Source organism: Vitis vinifera, chromosome 13, assembly GCF_030704535.1.
Source record: "Vitis vinifera cultivar Pinot Noir 40024 chromosome 13, ASM3070453v1".
Lineage (NCBI taxonomy): Eukaryota > Viridiplantae > Streptophyta > Magnoliopsida > Vitales > Vitaceae > Vitis > Vitis vinifera.
Window position 1 is genome coordinate 3,777,624 of NC_081817.1, and position 17,888 is coordinate 3,795,511.

Below are 17,888 nucleotides of genomic sequence, written 5' to 3' on the forward strand. Positions count from 1 at the left end.
AGTGATTTTAGGAAGTATTTTTAATATTTCTAATAATTAAAAAAATTTATCATATTAAAAATATTAGAAACACTTTTTAAAATCCACCATCACGCTGCACATCTACCCAGTCATGAGCATCTTTATGCTCAGTGGGTTACCCCTACACTTGGGAAAATCAACCCCATTTTCTTGATCCATGTTTAGATGCTTATGTCTCTCTTAGCCTATGAGGATGCCACATGTCCTAGTGGTTGCCTCTAAACCATATGTTGATGCCACTTGTTGACCCATTTATGCCTTTTGTCAGTTGCTTCTTGCTCATCCTTGCATGCCACCTGTCTTGGCACACACAGAGCACAGAGATGTGTTCATCCATGGTTAAGCGGTTATATCCCTTCTTGGCCTCTGATAATGCCAATGTCTTGGTGTTAACCTCCAACCCAATATGCTAATGCCACATGTTTACCCTTTCTGTTGCTTCCTGCACCCTTGCATGCTGCCTATCCTGGCGCACACAGAGATGAGCTTGGCTTGTTCCAGACAAGCTTCTCTCAACAACTCACTTTCATGCCAATGTTCCTCTTGATATGGTGCAACTCCCTTAGGCCACATATCATGACAATTCTAAACAACTCTCCACAATGTTAGGCACTTGTCCCATGCACTCATATTCCACCACCTTTGTTTTGGTCCTCCAAGCCACGTGTCTGATAGATCATTCACGAATCTTTTAATAGCTCTCATGCTAACAAGGTGTCAAGGTCATGAGGCACCAGCCACCAACACACCCTTACGCTTCCCTAATACCAAGATGCCAACCCACCTCACACCCACAGGTCAAGCTCATAGTGCCAGTAGCCCATAGTCTTGGGCTCATGCAAATGCCCCATGGGTTGACCAATCTGGGCCCACTACCTGTGTTTGTGCGCGAAGGCTAACACATACCACTTTTGTCTAATCTTGTTCCTGACTAAGCCCACTTATTGTGTGGGTCATGTGAATCTGTGATTTGGTCATCCTCGTTCCCCTAAGCACGCCTTGGCTTCTAGCTTTTATCTCATGCTACCCAAATTATGCTCTGCAGTCTGCACTACGATCTGCACATCCCCTAAAATCACATTGATGAAAACCATCCCCTAGGATTGTCATCTTTATCTTTTGTATCCTTCTCAGTGCGAGCCATTTTCACATCTTCTGAAGGAGACTTCGTACATGCTTGAATAGAAAAAATGATTTTTCAAGAATCATAACTAATTAAGGAACCATCATTTTCACATGTTACGACTTGGAAAATTCCTCTTCAAAGCAAAAATCTCAAACCATGGAAAATATCAACTTCATTTTCCAACTAAACCAAGCCACCCATGCTATGCCCTGAGTTCCATGCGCTGCGGTGGCATGTCCCATGCCATTGAGACCAATTGATGTGCCAAACGCCCCTCATTTCCCTTCTATTCGAGCCAAGACATACATCATATTATATGGATGCAAGGGGCCACCATAAGCATCTCTCCACCAGGGCCACATCACCCTTTCCTAGGTTTTTTTTTTTTTTTTTCTGGTTAATCATTTCAAATATCCATCGAAAATTTGAGGCTGTCTCTAAAGGGCTGGAATATGCTCGAAAGAATGATTTGACGCCGGTGAAGAGAGAATTTGAAAATTTCCTATTTCGAGTACTCCACCCCTTCCAAATGCTGCAGGCTCAAGACTGACGAGGACCAAAACAAAGATAGCAACAAATCTGAATTGAACACAAGGACAAGTCATAACACTGGTTACCAAAATATTAAAATTTAACCCTTGTTGAGCATCCTGAGGGGAAAAAAAAATGGTACTTTAGTCGGCTTGAAAGTTGAAACCAAGAAACAAGCTTCCAAGCTGAGGCACAACACTAGTAGAAGCAAGCTCTCAGCTAGAAGACAGGATAGCATAGAGAAGGTGCTGAAACGCTCAAGCCCCTCCAATTTAGATAATTACATAACACTAGAATTTCAACTTTAAAAGGAGGACTACATATGTACAAGTTGCTTCACAAGAAGCAAGAAAAATGAAATCGCACCTTAAAATAAATAAATAAATATTCTTCAATTAACAATGGAAACCAATATATCGTGTGAGAATAGCCTCGTTGGCTGCATTTGAGATGTGATTTAATTAGTGTTTCTTATCTATACATGGAAAAATATGGTTCTCACAGGAGCATCACAAAATTTTCCCCCAATTAGAAAACCCAAGAAAATGCCATGTATTGAGAGCTCTTATCATGCTTAATTACTTTGACCAAATCCATCCTTTGGGATGCAGACGGGTATAGATTATGGCAGCAGTCAAGGGCATCGATAACTGATGAAAGCATTTTTGAGTGTCTCATAGGTCATAAAACAAATACCCACTCCTGGCACCACCTTGTAGTATTCAGGTAGAATGCCTCTGTATAAACCACGTAAGCCTTCAGTCCGAATTATGTGCCTGAATGTACCAAAAAGGCCGGTTGTATAGACACGGGCTCGACCTCCTGCCCCTTCCAACTGCATCCGACGCCTCACAAGATCCAGAGGGAATGTTGCTGCATATTACAGAAGAGAATAACTGAAAAGAGCTGGACATCGTTTTTGCTTAAACTAAATGTTTTTTCCGAAAGGAAATTTGAATGTTATAATGATACAATAAGATAGCAAAACTCATATTAACAGATTTATTACCTTACTGGAAACTCAATATTGAATAAGTCACTTAAACAAAGACAAATTGCCAATAATCAGAGCACATTATTTACCATAACCTTATCACTACCATCACAATCATGCCTGCAGCATCCATCCTCAGTGTCATGACAAATATACTGAGAGCTAATTCCAATGATTTTAAGGGACAGAAGTTACCATGAAATGTTGTGATAATAGAAAATGTGCTAATACTATCATCACAGATAACTTTCATTAACCACATTCTCTTGGATGAGCTACCAGTGAGACATTTGCAGATTTGGTTCACCAAGATAACTTTAACTGATTAGTAACTTCCAGTAAGATATATGCATGTTGGGTGGATGCCCAACCTCTGATAAAGAAAAAAGAAATTTGCACAACTAATTCTTCTGAATACTCTAGTAACAAAATACAAAAATCATGCTGCACTTAATATATACAGAAATAAAGATGGGATAGGCTTGCAGCATATGCTGTAACATATAGCAATGTCAGAGAGCAAGCAGCTGACAGTCAGGCTGCTACCTATATGTCTGCAGGCTTGCAGCTTAAAAAATCAGTCTTAAATATAATAATGTTTATGACTAGTTCAGACACATCTGCAAATGAATGTCAAATAAGTGCCTAAGTTATGATACCCTAGTCTTGAGATTGAGGTCAAGGATAATATGGCAACTCATTGAGGTCACAATATAAGCATAGAGGAATGAAACATCAACGTTAGATATGAGTCAGCAGAAAAGTCATGTATGAGCATAAAAGCATGTTTTATTTGGAAATCCAACAATAACAGTGTCATATAAGAGACACTTGCCGTCTCAAAAAATAAAAATATCAAAATAAGACAGGACACTTCTGGTTGAACAAGTGGATGTTTTGGTCTTAAACAAAAAAAAACCAAACATAATGCTTCAGCTACCCTAGGTCAACTGTGACAGAACTGGAGGGGGGTTGTTCTGATACAATTTTTTCCTTGCTTTCTCTTCCCATTTTTTTTTCTACTGGGGGTGGTGGTGAGGTGGGGTTGCGATGAGCATATATGCAGGAACTATTTTGATACAATTCATGGATAGGGCCACAAGATTCCAAAGTACTTTTAAGGTCTACAAATGTGTGGCATCATTTATTTCCCCACTTTTGGTTTGACATTTGTGCTATTTACTCACCTAGGAACAAAACCTGGTTGTGAGGATACACTTTAACCTTCATCTGTGGATTTGCTTCACTATTTGAACCTTTTCTTACTGATCTCAGTTGCCGATAAATGAGAAGAGAGAATATTTGACTAAACACATCATAAATGTACCTACGTCACTTGAAGGATTCTGGTACCCATCAGTAAGCAGTTGGCAAAGGAAGCCTAAGTGAGAAGCATACCTCAAAGAGGACACCTCTCACTTTTGATAACCGAGAGAGCAATGTTGGTTCACCTGAGTGTAGTGCCACCCTACAATGAAACCAACTGTAATGCTTGGGGAGACAAGTTATGAAGAAATGTTGGAGAGATTACATTAATCCAGGCAAGCTCTTTAAATAAAAAATGAAGTTAGTCAATGAATAATGAAAAAGTAATTTTTTTGGTCAACTTCCTTACTAGCATTCTCAAATGCCACATAAAAAACAACTCCAGTCTGAGTCTCTGGCTCTAGAGGTCAGTCTGGTTAGATTAGTGCAGATCCTGCACCTCATCCTGTTTCTCTGCAGCAAAAGCATGGTAGCTAGAGGTATTAACTTCTTTTACTAGAAATTATGAATTTTCCAGTAAAACAAACATAAGTGCTTTAAAAACAAATGGTTTAAACTAATTTACTGTTGCTTAACAGCATTCTCTATAGCTGTTGATGTTGAGAATAGTCCAACTGGCAACAACAATCACTTTGATCTAAAGAACATCCAAAGACTATGAATAGTGATAAAATGTATTCAACATGAAAAATCTTCTGTTCTCTGTTTTATACTGACAGGAAAATTATGCAAGGTAAGGAAACATCCTATTCCTAGAACATAAAAACACTATAATCATGCACTTTGAGACTGACAATTACACAGTTAATTTCAAGACAAAATTAAAACTACAGATTAATAAAAAGGTCATAGAAGACAACATGACCTAATTTATGCACATAATAGCAAGGGCTCCCTCTATAGCAGGTTTAATATCACTCACCTGTTGATGATGCAATGCCCGAAAGACTACCACAAGTAAGACTGACCAGGACAGTTGAATCATTGGGCCTGATGTTAAGATAATGAATGCTTAAGCATTAGTTGTAAAGATACAGCTCATGCCATTAGCCATGAGAGGGCATATTGAAATTATTTATTTGCTGAATCAACTTATTGTGTCATTACCTTTGAGAATGCCAAGAAGATCTCAAGGTCTCATAAACTGAAAAGTTGATGGCTATACTGGGCCCAACTCCCTGCACAGTGTCAAAACTGCACTCAACTACACAGGAAAACAGGGGAAAAAAAGAGAAAAGAAAGGATATTTTGGGTGTAAAGATCACAATAAATAATAGAATCATACCAACAATGTTGCTCCAAGTCCTTTATAAAGCCCCCAGATACCTTCTTCTCTGACAATGGTTTGTAGAGTATGACCAATACCTCTGTAATAGATCACTTTTGTCTGCAAAGTTTGAAACAGAATCAAGTTGAGAAAAAAGTGTAGCCATTTTAGTTGATACCAGAAACCAGGCAAGAATCTTATTGACTGAGAAACTCATTTCTAAAATAGTTCTTATACACTAAAAAGTCAAACCATTTGAAGGACACTAGACTTCAGAAGACAGTTTAGAAAAGCATCCTATCGATGCCAAACAAGCAGAAGAAAAATGATAAAAACAAGCAGCATTCTTGTGCCAAGCCATGCCAATAATGCTATGGATGCCAAACAAACGAAGACAATAATAACAAACAGCAGCCAATTTTCCTATCGGTTTCAACTCAGCAAGAGGATATTAATTGTTACCTGTGCTGCAAGGCGTGTCCTTACAAGATCCAATGGATATGTAGCAGATGCAGCAGTTAGTCCTGCCAAACCTCCAGCTACAAAATGTACACCAAGGTCAGCACTAGTATTTCTTTTATGACTTTCTAGCCCGGGGACCAAATGCAATATCTGCAACAAACAAAACAATACAATTGGATATTAAGCAAACTCCCAGATGCAATCTAAACAGACAATCTACCGAGATAATATATAATTGGATATTAAGCAAGCTCCCAGATGCAATCTAAACAGACAATCTACCGAGGTAATTTATAATCATACAAGGGTGTTTGTTCATAGTGTAATGTACTGACATTCTTGTAACGCTCATATGCATAAAAGCTGACAGAAGAATAAGGCAGGCGGTGAGCAATAGTAACCAGATTCCCTTTCCAGAAGGCTCTAAATCCTTCTTCACCAATAATTCGTGAAGCCTCCTGCCATATGCTAGCCTTCGTCAATGTTGCAACATCAGAGTGCATACCTTGCACCTACAGGAATAAGATACTATCATATAGGTGGCTGAGAAACTGAAAAGGCTGAACAATTGAACCCAATCTTCACAGACACCCATACACACAGACAAAGAGGATCAGAGTGCCTAGTTGAGCCGTAGTATCAGTCTGAATATCAACTAAGAAAACAGACAAAAAAAAAAAGAGCAATAAAGAGATATATGATCCAAAGAGGTTTACTTAAATTGTCTTGCATCTCCGTTAGCTTGATTAATAATCGACATACTTAGCAAGTCTAGAACCAATTTTGAAAGGACAAGGTTTTCAATGGCAAGGCTGACAGAAGTTCAATCAATTTCAAATGAAGCATTTTCACCACATGCATTATTCATAGACATTCCATCAGTTACTCGTTCTTAAATTAACCAAAATAAGAAACCTTAAAGCACACCCAGATCAATAGATTATTTGGGGATTTAATAACAAATGATAATGCATAAAGATGTAAGAAAATGCACAGGAGACCCATAATCTTTATATATTCAGGCTGTCAAATTGCCTAACGCTTTATAACATCATCCATCCATCTACTGATAAGCCCACTGTTTCAACTTCAAACCACAATTCAGAAAAGCCATGATCAGATCAAGTACAAGGTACAGGTGCGTGGCAGGAGTCCCATATCCATCATTGATGGGATGCTTGACCTTGCCATGGCTAACCACACTAAAAATATCAAACTTCTTGTATTAAAATAATGAGCAAGCACAGAAGTTATTTCCTTGAGCAAATATTGAAACAAACCATAATCCTCAGATGTAATCAATACTTAATAAGATAGTTTGTTTGGACCAATCAAATACAGACCAATCATACATGCGCAGATTACACAATCAACAGCCAGAAAATTGTTTTCAGATAGATCATTCCTAGCAAAATTTTCGGGATCTGCCTATCCAAGATTAACGACTACCACCTCCCTAACCAAGCAAACAAAGAGCCCAACCAACCCAAAGCTGAAAAAACATAGATTAAATACCCCAAAACATGGGTCTATGGTAAAATGCAGGAAAGAAAAGATGTTAGAACTTCGAAATTCAGATTTTTAAAATTTTTCATCATGGCGGTACCACCACCCAACATCTCCGTTCGCAATTACTTTTCTACATCGAGTAAAGTTAATCAGTTTCCACAAACCTGGAAACTTAATATCATATTCAAAATTTCGTTTATTTTCTTTTCCTCTGTTTTCTCATAAACCAAAAAGGAAAAAGAATAACTTCAATAATAAGGAAGCACAACAAAATAGCAAGAAATTCCGATTCCAACCTGAAATAGTATAGTGAGGCGAGCAAGCGGCGCCGTACAGGTCTTGCTAAGAGCACCGGCGATTCCTCCAGCAAGAAGCTGCGGTATTGTCCCTATCTGCGACTGCTGATGCAATGACTTCTGCTGCTGCGCCAATTTGCGTGCAGTCCCATCGACGGCGACCCCTCCATGACCCGAATTGAGAGCTCTCTGCCCTCCTTCCACCACCACTCCAACTCTAGCTTCCGTTTGCATAGTGGATCAGTCCCAAGCTCTCTCTATCAACACGGAGCGACTCTCGACAGCCTTAATAAAGATTCATAGCCAATCCTTCTCTCCCTCCGCAAAAACAGACTCAATCTGCCATAAAGGAAAGACGGTACGTAGAGTGCTGAAAATATGCCACAGAAACCCTAGAATCGAAACTTAAAGACACAAAAGTGTTGAGCTTTTGTTTCAGAGATCTGAGAGATGAATGAACACAAACCCAAGGATCACAAATTGTCAGCAAAACCCTAGCTGGAGGGCATTAGCACCAACTCCGAAGTCGCTCCCCTTCTCGCGTGCTTTGAACTAAGAAAGAGAGAAGGGCAGCTGCGGAAGGATAAAAAAATAGAGAGAGAAAGAGGCACGTTCAAACGACGCCGTTTTACTCAATCCAGAGACGACGTCGTTTTCAGCCACGGGCACGTTACTTGCAACTGGAATTAAAAAATCCTGGTAGGCAAGTTAGCATGCGTAGTGGTCAAGTTGGTGAACCGACTAACGTGATTGTGTGGAGTCAGTCCATCATAAGATTCATAACGCGGAACCGTTGATCGGTTGGACTTGTTGCTCAGAATGGCGTATTTGGGAACTGATGATAGAGATGAGTGTGATATTAGTTTAATCAAATGGAATGGGGAGCTTAGGATAATTACTCAAGAGACACGTGATGGAATTGATATGGAATATTCGCCCAAGTTGAGGATGAAAAGCGGAGGAAGAGATGGAAAGACTTTTAACGTTTTCGGCAAGAGTCGGTGAATCCAACTCCATTTCTGCTGTCATTCCTATGATTTCTAAGGAAAATGTTAGGATCATGTTCGGAAAATGTTCGGAAGACTTTCCACGGATTGAGTCGAAGGAAGTATGATGTCTTGTACACTTGTTTATAAATTTATTTATTTGTATTTTTTAGTCTCATATGATTTGAGTGTATTCAAAGTTTCGTAAAACATGAAGTTATGGGTTCATGTATAGTGATATATAGTTCATATTCGGTTTATTGATTTGAATAATTTATATAAGATTATAGTACATTATTTTTTAATTGGAGAGATGACTTGTCTTAATTATCGGGATGGTTTTCATAAAATAATTATATTAGTCTATGTGATATACATTAGATGTGACAAACAACAAATAACGACATAAAGTTATAAATTGTCATAATTCACTAAATTACTATATTATATTTGATTATAAATAAATTAAATCAAAGTATAAATATTAATATAATATAAAATAATGAGACCTAATCGTATATGTAATGATTACAATCAATTTATATTGTTTTTTAATACTATATTACGATAATATAATTATGAATGATGGATTTATAAACATTCCCTTTGTTCAAGCCTATGCTTGCTTGCGGTATTAAAATTGATAAGTTCTCAATCAATAAGTTATTTTGTCTTAATTTTATATTAATTTTATATTTTTTTTAATAAAGTCATTTAAAATGAGTGAAATTTCTTATGAGTTTAAAACGTGTATGTGTTTTGACTTTGACAAGCAAGTACAAAGCATCACGTAACCACTAGGTCTTAAAAAGCAAATACAAACAAGCCAGAGAAGGAAGACCAAAAAACAAAAAAAAAGTAATAATAACGAAAAAAAAATTATGACTTTATGCATTTTTATTATTTATTAAATCGATAAGAAATAAGAAGATTTTGCACATTTTTTTCTTCATATTTTTTTAATATTGAATTACAAAAATTTCAAGCATGTTTGATCACGTTCTTTAAACGGATTTTTTTTTTTTTTTTGTTTTAATTCAAAATCACATATGATTATTGATTAAACAATTTGGGCACTATTTGATTATATTTTAAAAAATGATTATAAAAAATAATTTTTAGAAATGATTTTCAATTGTATTTACAAATAAATCATAGATTTTTTTATACTTATTTTTCATAAATGTAATTATATTCTTATATCTAATATAAACATTTTCAAAATATTTTAAATTATTTATCAAAATATTTTTATAAAAAAAATGAATATATTTTAAAACTATTTAAAAAAAAAAATTAAAACATTGTTTCCATAAAATCCTTACTTTGTTTTTTTTATTTTTTTATTTTTTATTTTATCTTAACATTCAAAAAACATTTTTCTAAAAAAAGAACCAAACATGTCATCATTTGATGGAAATTATTCTGCTTTTATTTTGAAAAAAGATATAAAATGAGAGGGAAAAAATGTAGACAAACTTATATCATCTTATTTTGTAAATTTAAGAAATTAAAGTAATCTAAGACCTAGAAGCACATAAGAACACCACCAAGTCAAGATCAGTATCAAATTTTCCTTTGATTTGGAAAAGAAAAAAAATATTAAAAAAATTGATTTTTCTCATATTTGTTTCTACTCCTAAAAATATCAAAGAAAATCAAATATAATTAAAATTAATTAAAAACTTATACTTCTTAAAATTACTTAATCTTTATATTAAAAATTTAAAATAAGTTAAATAAATTTAAAGTAACATAAAAATATAATTTATTAATTTTCAAATCATGTTTGATTGGTTGGTTGAATATAACATGAGATAAGATAAAAAAAGAAATATTATATCTTATTTCATATTTAATTGATGATGAAGTATGATAAGTTATAAATTTTAAATATTTTAATCATGATTATTGTTAAACATAAGAAAATTTTAATTTTTTTAAATAAAAATATTTGAATGTAATATAATTTTTATTTTAAACATTAAAAAATAATCTATCCTTCATATATATTTTTTTATTCAACCCATAAATTAAATATAAATATAAATATAATATAATATAACATATTATATCATATCCATTAAATATAATATCCAAAAGATATAATAGGATATAATACTTTAAGATATATATATATCCTGTTCTACCTCATAAGTAAATATGGTATTTCTTCTATTATTTCCCTCTATTTTTTTTCTATGCATTTTTTTCTTTTTTTCTCATATTTTCTAGGAACCAAACATAGCCTTAGTTAACATTAATAGTGACCAAATGTATTTAGTCTAAATCTCAGGAGAAGTAAACGAGATTAAGCCTTATAACGAATAAGGCAGAAAACATAAAGAAATGTCATCTTATATTGGTTGGATCCTCAAATGTACATTCTTCATGGGATCGCGTTGAACATTTGGCAAGCAACCAACCTTTATAATCTTAATAATGATAATATTTGGTTAGTTTTGAAGATTATTATGACTCATCTTTCAATGGTATTTGTAAATATTCAGCTCGGGAGTCCCCTTTCATCAAAGTTAAAAAAAATGATAATATTTGGTTAAACATTTCAGTGTAACCATCTTCACGAACCAACTCTCAATACCATTCTCAACCCATCAACCATAGCATTGCGGCCTCGCAATGCTAGGTCCCTGGAACCTATATTCTGATACCATGTTAGATTTGGACTTGCTCTACAAGTAACTGCAAATATTTTTACCAAATTCACAAATATAAACCTAGAAATAGCAACTAACGGCGGCTTCTAATGTTTACTGCAGGGAGCCAAATAATTGTACACATGGGTCAAAGATAAATCCTACATGATAAAAGAAGGTTAAAAATGCCACACATTGTGCCAAGTTTTTTTTATACATAGGTTACAAATTTCAGTGCAAGCTCAAGAATAATACCTCAGGTTTGCTTTATTATGTACCAGTTCATTCATTTACTTCATTCCCGATTGAATAAACCTTGTTTAAGTGACTTTTTGATCTCCAATGCTTTCCCTGGCAGAGGAACATTGCAGATTTTCCTGTCAGAAGGGCGTGGTATCCAGTGATCATTAAACAGAGGGTTAAAAAATACAAGGGACGGTTATGATGTTCAACAATTGTGCACCATTCTGGCATCTATGTAGATGTATGTTGTCCTGGTGTTGAAGTACAAGTAAAGATGCAATTTTTATTATAAGATATAAAGAAAATCTCTAACATTGATCATCACCTTGAGGTTTTTCTTGACCTTTTCCTTTTTCAAATTGAGCTAAGTCAAGATTGACATGAATTGATGGTCACATCTGAAGTTTCTCAAATTCTTAACTAGTGTAGATTCTTTTTTATAAAGAATATTGCATAGATTCTTAATTAGTAAACTTTCATATGAATTGTTTCAGCTTTGTGTGCTTGAACTAATATTGTTGCATTAAAATTTCGGTTCACATAATAAACCGGTATCAGAGCTTCCGCATATACAACACAGACAACTTGCAATATCATAGAATTTGACACCAAAGTATCTGACACCCAATATATCATAACATTTATATAGGATCATACCTCGTTCCTTCTCAAGAGAAGGTAGCTTCCCACTGATCCTCTTTTGTCTCTGCTCATGTTCTTCATTCCATCAAGCATATTGTATTGTAGATTTTGCTGAGAAGTAAGGCTTCTAAATTAAGCATTGGAATCGAATGAAATACTTCAGCTGGCAAAATCACGAAGCAAATGTGCTCTTAGATCCTTCCCTGAATTTTAATTTCGTGCTTCAGAACCATTTTTCAAATACTGCTGGCTATTTGTTTCCAGGCTGAAAAAAGCTCGTAGATGACTCAATTCTGTTATTTTGGTGGAGACCCAATGCTAAAGATATGCCTTTGCTTGCACTTTTCTCAATTCCACTAACACCCATTTGGTAATTGCTTGAGAAATTATTGTAAGGAAAGTTCGTTTGTTCATCTCTTTGTTCGAACATATAGGAGAGTTTATTTCTACTTCGTTTAGACTGAGTATCTTCCATCTTTTGGGTGGGTGTGTTTTGAAAGGGTTTCCTGAGAGGCAGTGGATTTGCTGAAGGAAGGGGGTCAGTTGGCTTGTTAGCCTCTCCCTCTGCTGCCATTTGAGCTTGCTTTGTCTCAAGCGTGAGTATTTCTTCTACCATTGGCTTCCATAGTCTAACTCTTGCATTGATGAACCAGTTGGAAACCTGTCCAATAAGTTCTCAATTGCGGTGAGTTATAAAAACACATTATTAAGAAATAAGGTTTGCAGCCATCATCATAAATATGGGTGCTATGCAACACAGGGCAAAACTATGAACCACTTCAATGGGCGTATCTCAAAATTTTAGTCATAGATCCAGAGCATGGGGGTAAACATGAGGGTAGATATCTATCTCATGGTAGTTAGATGGAAAATCCAGCAAGCAACAATGGTAGAAAAAGTTTCACCTGATTTCTTGATAGGCTTGTTCGTTGGGCCAAAATTTGCTTCTCCAAGTCAGTAGGATAACTGAAAAATGCAAACATCAGTCACAGCAGCCATATTTAGTTGATATAGTTCTCTTGCAAAATGTAATATTTTTTTAAGAAAAAAATATCAGAGAAAATGCTTCAAGAGAAATCACTCACGGATGTAGAAAGTGTTCAAACAACCATGCCCTGAGTACAGCTACCGCATGATCTGGAAGTCCTCTTTGGGACCGCCAAATAGGATGTTGAAGAAACATTGAGCTCTGAACTGCTTTTTGGCTATGAAACCCCTGGTCAGCTGTCCAAACTCTTGGAGTTTCGTCTTTTCCAATATTATGGCCTACAAGAGCTTTGCCTGTAAACTGAATTTGATCCAAAATTGCATTCTTCAAGTACCTGAAATGATTTGACATGGCTTTGAACGCAAAAGATATGTATGGAGCAGCATTTTGAAGCCCAGCAACAGTTTCAAACGATGCAACTACAGAATGCATCTGCTGACAGTAAAGCTTATATCTCCTGTAAACCTAATGGAAATGAAGGGGAAACAAAATTACACAGGGATCTGAATCTCTTTAATTGAATTGGTAAATCCTCTGTGTATCAGATATGGACAAAAAGAAGTTGTGAGGTAAGAACATGAATGTATTATCATTAGCAATATCTGGCTTTTTAAATATCAAATATGAATAGGAAGTAGAGGCACTCAAATGCCTAAGTGACCTGTTTTGATTAATAGTTGATTAGCTCATGGATATGTTTGATATAGATATATCAAGAAACATGCTTTGACACAATCCAATACAAGAAGTGCTTTTCCAACTTCTAATCAGACCACATTGGTTTGGTTTAGTGGTCTCTGATCTAGAGCTTTGAGTTTTCTACCCTGGTTGAAACCATTTTCAACAGAGATGTTGCCTTTTAGAACATTGCAATATTGGAATATATGGTGCGTTCCCTGAGCAAGCATTTCCTTGAACAGAACACGATTGTAAAACGAAAAAAAATAAAAAATAAAAATAAAACTGTGTAAAATCAGTTGATGGATTGAAAGGTATTAGGCTCACTCATTTTTTTGGGCAAGGCATAAGGGATATTCATTTCAAGTTAAGTAGTTTGGGGATCATAAAAGTGAAAGATAATATCTTTCACTAAACATATTGGCATAATAATATATCAAGGGAAAAGAAAAACAGAAAATCATGAGCATCTATTGTCTGTTCCAGTCCTTCTGCTAAATATGTATACGAAGAAGGAATCAAGAGCAACCTTGTTTTCAGCATGTGACAACTTTTTTTTGTAGTTGTATGACATAGCCCAGATTAAGATCACTCCCAATCAGAGAGACAAAGATCCCAAACTCTAATGAAAATGATATGACTTTTAAAATAGTTTTTCCAACTGATTCAGCAACATGTCATAATTTTTTATAAAACAAAGACCATTGGAAGTGAATTGCTTATTTTCAATTCAACTAGTCTATCAAAAATATCTTAGTATAATTAACTCAAATTTGCATCAGTCAGCTCAAGTTTGGTGCCTACATCATTAAGAATAACTTGCAGTCTTGCACACACCAATAGGAGTTTTGACTATATGACAAAACCTTAGTGCTTTTGAGCTCACCCATCACATCTTCAACAATGCAATGACCTTAACTTTTACATTTCTCCTTTGTGGATATGATCCAAAGTGTTTGCATCAGTCAGCTCAAATTTGGTGCCTACATCATTAAGAATAACTTGTAGCCTTGCACACGTCATTAGGAGTTTGGACAATATGACAAAACCTTAGTGCTTTTGAGCTCACCCATCACGTCTTCAACAATGCAATGACCTTAACTTTTACATTTCTCCTTTGTGGATGTGATCCAAAGTGTGATACTGCATTTTATGGACTCCTAATGCCTTTTGGTTCACTGTGTAACCATCAGGTCCAGCCATTCTAAATTTCTAACTTGAAGATATGAAGCATTTAGAGCTGTAACTTGGGCAGGTTGGTGAGGTTGATAGCTAATTTGAGGCCAACCCAACTTAAGAAACAATCAATCCGAGTCCAACCCAACTTGACCTCTAACATAAGACATTCAACTTAAGACCAACTCAACCTCATTTCTCTAAGCACGGGTTGAGTTCAGATTGTTTGAGTTAGACTTTGGTTGGTCAGGTGTATAACTCTTTAAAAATTTTTTCTAAATATTTATATGAAAATTTAAATAGTAAATAGGATAAAATTTCAAGATAACAATAAAAAAATAAAAATAAATTTATATATCTTTCAAGAAAAAATGAAAAAATATATAATATAATATAATTTGATATTTTTTCTTAAAAATTTAAAAAAAAGATAAGATTATTATATATTGCAACTGATTGTCTACATGCATTTAAGTGCTGATTGTAAGGATAGCAAAACATGCTTTTGGTCCAATCTTAGTGCTTTTCAGCTGATACTTTACCCCTAAAATAGTGAAATAGCTCAATAGTTAGAAGCTGACGCCATAAGGTGTGCATTGATTTACGTGATATCATTTATCAAAAGAACCAACAAACCTTATCCTTGCATATTTAATGAAGAAGGTCCGGATATGGAGATTTAGATGATGCATTTTGCCAAAAGAAAATATTTAAAAAAAAAAGAAAAGGGAATAGTGAAGAAATTCAATTTGACAAGACAACACAGCTTTTTGCAATATCCAGTAAATAACCTCATATCTTCCCCCAAGAAACTGGTTCCTTGACAGTAACAATCAAATCATCAGAATCATTCAATTGCAAAAGGAGAGAACATCACCATAACCCTCTTTTACCCATTCATGACCCAGAAGAATCAGTACAACAGTAGAGCTAATGGCACCCTCGGAAATTGTTGGGAATATTAATTGTGCTTCATTTTTGTATTTCGAGTCCATTTATTATGGCTTCACATGTGATTTTCTTCACTAAACAATGTTTGATATAATCAAATTATGATTTGTCCATGTCCTTCTAGCAACTTTATAAACTACAGGGTTTTTTTGGATAATTGTTTGATATTATTTTCATCCTTAAAACCCAATTTCCATGGGGGTGCTAAACTAGGGAAGTGTGGTGCACTGGCCATTTTCTTTTTGGGTTGAGATGGATTCCTGCAGTCACGTTAATTGACAGCAAAAGAACAATCTAGGCTCAAATAATGTAGTACTCATCGGATATCTTTTTCAGGTTCTCGCTTTAATTTTGTAACTACATGTTTGAATTCACATGGGAGTTTGTTTTTTGCTATCTACAGTAAGTATTTAAGATACAGAAATGAAATAAAGCAAACTTCGATAGTAATGGACATTGATCTCTTTTTTGTTTGGTTGCTGAGAAAATAAAAGACACAACATATATAAAACACAGTTCAATTAAATGGAATAATTGTAATATCAAAGTAATTTAATAACCCAAATGAAAATTTTAGCTCAATTAAATCCAAAGTTTCGGTTTCTTTACTTTTCCCAGCAACCAAACAAGGTAAAGCAAAACCAGTTTAGGCCTCGGCCATACCTCGTCGAGCATCGGTGCGAGCCTGGAGCTCTTCCAGAAATGCTCGCTGCCATGGCTGCAACCGATCGGATCTTCAGCGGTTCCACTTCCTTCCAACGGAGGATCAAATGACGCCGAATCGGAAACTCCACGGCCTACGCCACAAAAATCGTCTAAAAGCTGCTGCGCAGGGCTCAAAAAGCTGGATCGCTTCAAGATCGATGCGTAGCCTGTGAAAGGACCAAGCGGAACCGAACTTCTCAATTCGTTGTTCGGCTTCGGAGTTCCTCCTCGAACGGAAACGACGTCGTATCTCTTCGCATTCAGCTCCAGAGGAGCACACCGTTGGTGGCGATGGTGAGGAGCCAGAGATAAAGACACAGCGTCAGCGCCAAAGGAGAAACGGTGGTCCAAGTCTTTAGCGTTGTGAATGGAGGAGAGAGAATGGTCACCGCAACTAGGGAAAGAAAAAGACGCAGAGGAGGGCCCAACCACATGCACTCCTTCGCTGTTAACAAAACCTGCAGGGTTTGGGTTCTGATCAGGGCAATGAAGCTGGTGAACTGGGGCATGTTGGAAGGTGGAGAAAAGCTGTGGGTGGTTGTTTTGAAGAAAGAGGCGGGGATTTTCTCTTTTACTTTGCTGAGGGAGCCTGAAGGGTTGATGACTGTCCGCCATTGATGAAGCTTCAACAACCAGAGAGAGAGAGAGAAGAGGCGAATGGTGATGAAGTTGAAAGAAAGGAGAGGAGGACACTCAGGGCAGGCTGTGGGCGCAGCAGCGTCCACACACAAACTGTAAGTGCTCCTTGTTACGGGCGCGGAGACACACTTCTTAAAGCACGTGGCCTCATCCTATTTGTATATTTAAATATTTTTTATAAAAAAAAATAATTAGAATTATCCTAAAGGTCTCTTATGTAATTATGATTTTTCCCGAGAAGGAAATTAAACAAGTTCAAATATAACGTTTGTAAAGGCTAAAGCCAGGTCATCAAAAAAATTTGAGGAAAGATATTAAGGAAAAAATTAAAATTTTTAAAAATTATTTTTTAATTAATTCAAATGATTTATTTTAACATTCTTATATCAAGATTAAATAATTTTAAGAATATATCTTTTTAATTAATTTTAGTAATATTTAAATTTTTTAAATTTTTTTATAATAAAATCAAATATAAAAAAAAAAAATCATTTTTTCCATTTTCTTTGAATTTTAAAAAATCATATTCACTTTTATTATTATATAATATTATTTTTCTAACTTTTTATAATAATTTTAATTATATTTGATTTCTTTATATATATTTTTTAAAACAATTTTCTTTCACAAATCAACCATCATATTTTAAGAAAATTATTTTATTTATTTATTTTTTTTAAAAAATCCCCATGAACTCAGAATACTATTATGAGATATGTGATACATCAATCCTACAGTAAGGTATATGGTT

The 17,888-nt window shown here is 35.2% G+C and overlaps 2 protein-coding genes across 11 annotated transcripts; both read right to left on the reverse strand.

Moving 5' to 3' along the window:
• Positions 1-2,051: 2,051 nt before the first annotated feature.
• LOC100265022 (uncharacterized) lies at positions 2,052-8,073 on the reverse strand. 8 transcript variants are annotated; one of them, XR_009467322.1, is made up of 10 exons: positions 7,939-8,073; positions 7,473-7,811; positions 6,003-6,179; positions 5,668-5,817; positions 5,224-5,325; positions 5,046-5,116; positions 4,861-4,928; positions 4,288-4,391; positions 3,860-4,140; positions 2,440-2,551 (listed from the first exon to the last, which is right to left on the reverse strand). XR_009467322.1 is itself a non-coding variant. In XM_010660212.3 (9 exons), the coding sequence occupies exons 2-8, from the start codon at positions 7,704-7,706 to the stop codon at positions 4,088-4,090; spliced, it is 855 nt and encodes a 284-aa protein (XP_010658514.1). In that variant the 5' UTR covers positions 7,707-7,811; positions 7,939-8,073; the 3' UTR covers positions 2,439-2,551; positions 4,071-4,087. The 8 variants fall into 8 exon arrangements, 6 of the variants coding, with proteins under 6 accessions (XP_010658511.1, XP_010658513.1, XP_010658512.1 ...); XM_010660212.3 differs by lacking the exon at positions 4,288-4,391 and having other exon boundaries at positions 2,439-2,551; positions 4,071-4,140; XR_787148.2 differs by lacking the exon at positions 4,288-4,391.
• A 3,073-nt stretch (positions 8,074-11,146) lies between these two features.
• Positions 11,147-17,254, reverse strand: LOC100261625 (BEL1-like homeodomain protein 9). 3 transcript variants are annotated; one of them, XR_787147.2, is made up of 5 exons: positions 16,457-17,254; positions 13,086-13,453; positions 12,906-12,966; positions 12,016-12,661; positions 11,147-11,466 (listed from the first exon to the last, which is right to left on the reverse strand). XR_787147.2 is itself a non-coding variant. In XM_010660208.3 (4 exons), exons 1-4 carry the CDS (start codon positions 17,111-17,113, stop codon positions 12,251-12,253), a joined length of 1,497 nt encoding a protein of 498 aa, XP_010658510.1. In that variant the 5' UTR covers positions 17,114-17,254; the 3' UTR covers positions 11,860-12,250. The 3 variants fall into 3 exon arrangements, 1 of the variants encoding a protein (XP_010658510.1); XR_787146.2 differs by having other exon boundaries at positions 11,147-11,492; XM_010660208.3 differs by lacking the exon at positions 11,147-11,466 and having other exon boundaries at positions 11,860-12,661.
• Positions 17,255-17,888: the final 634 nt, after the last annotated feature.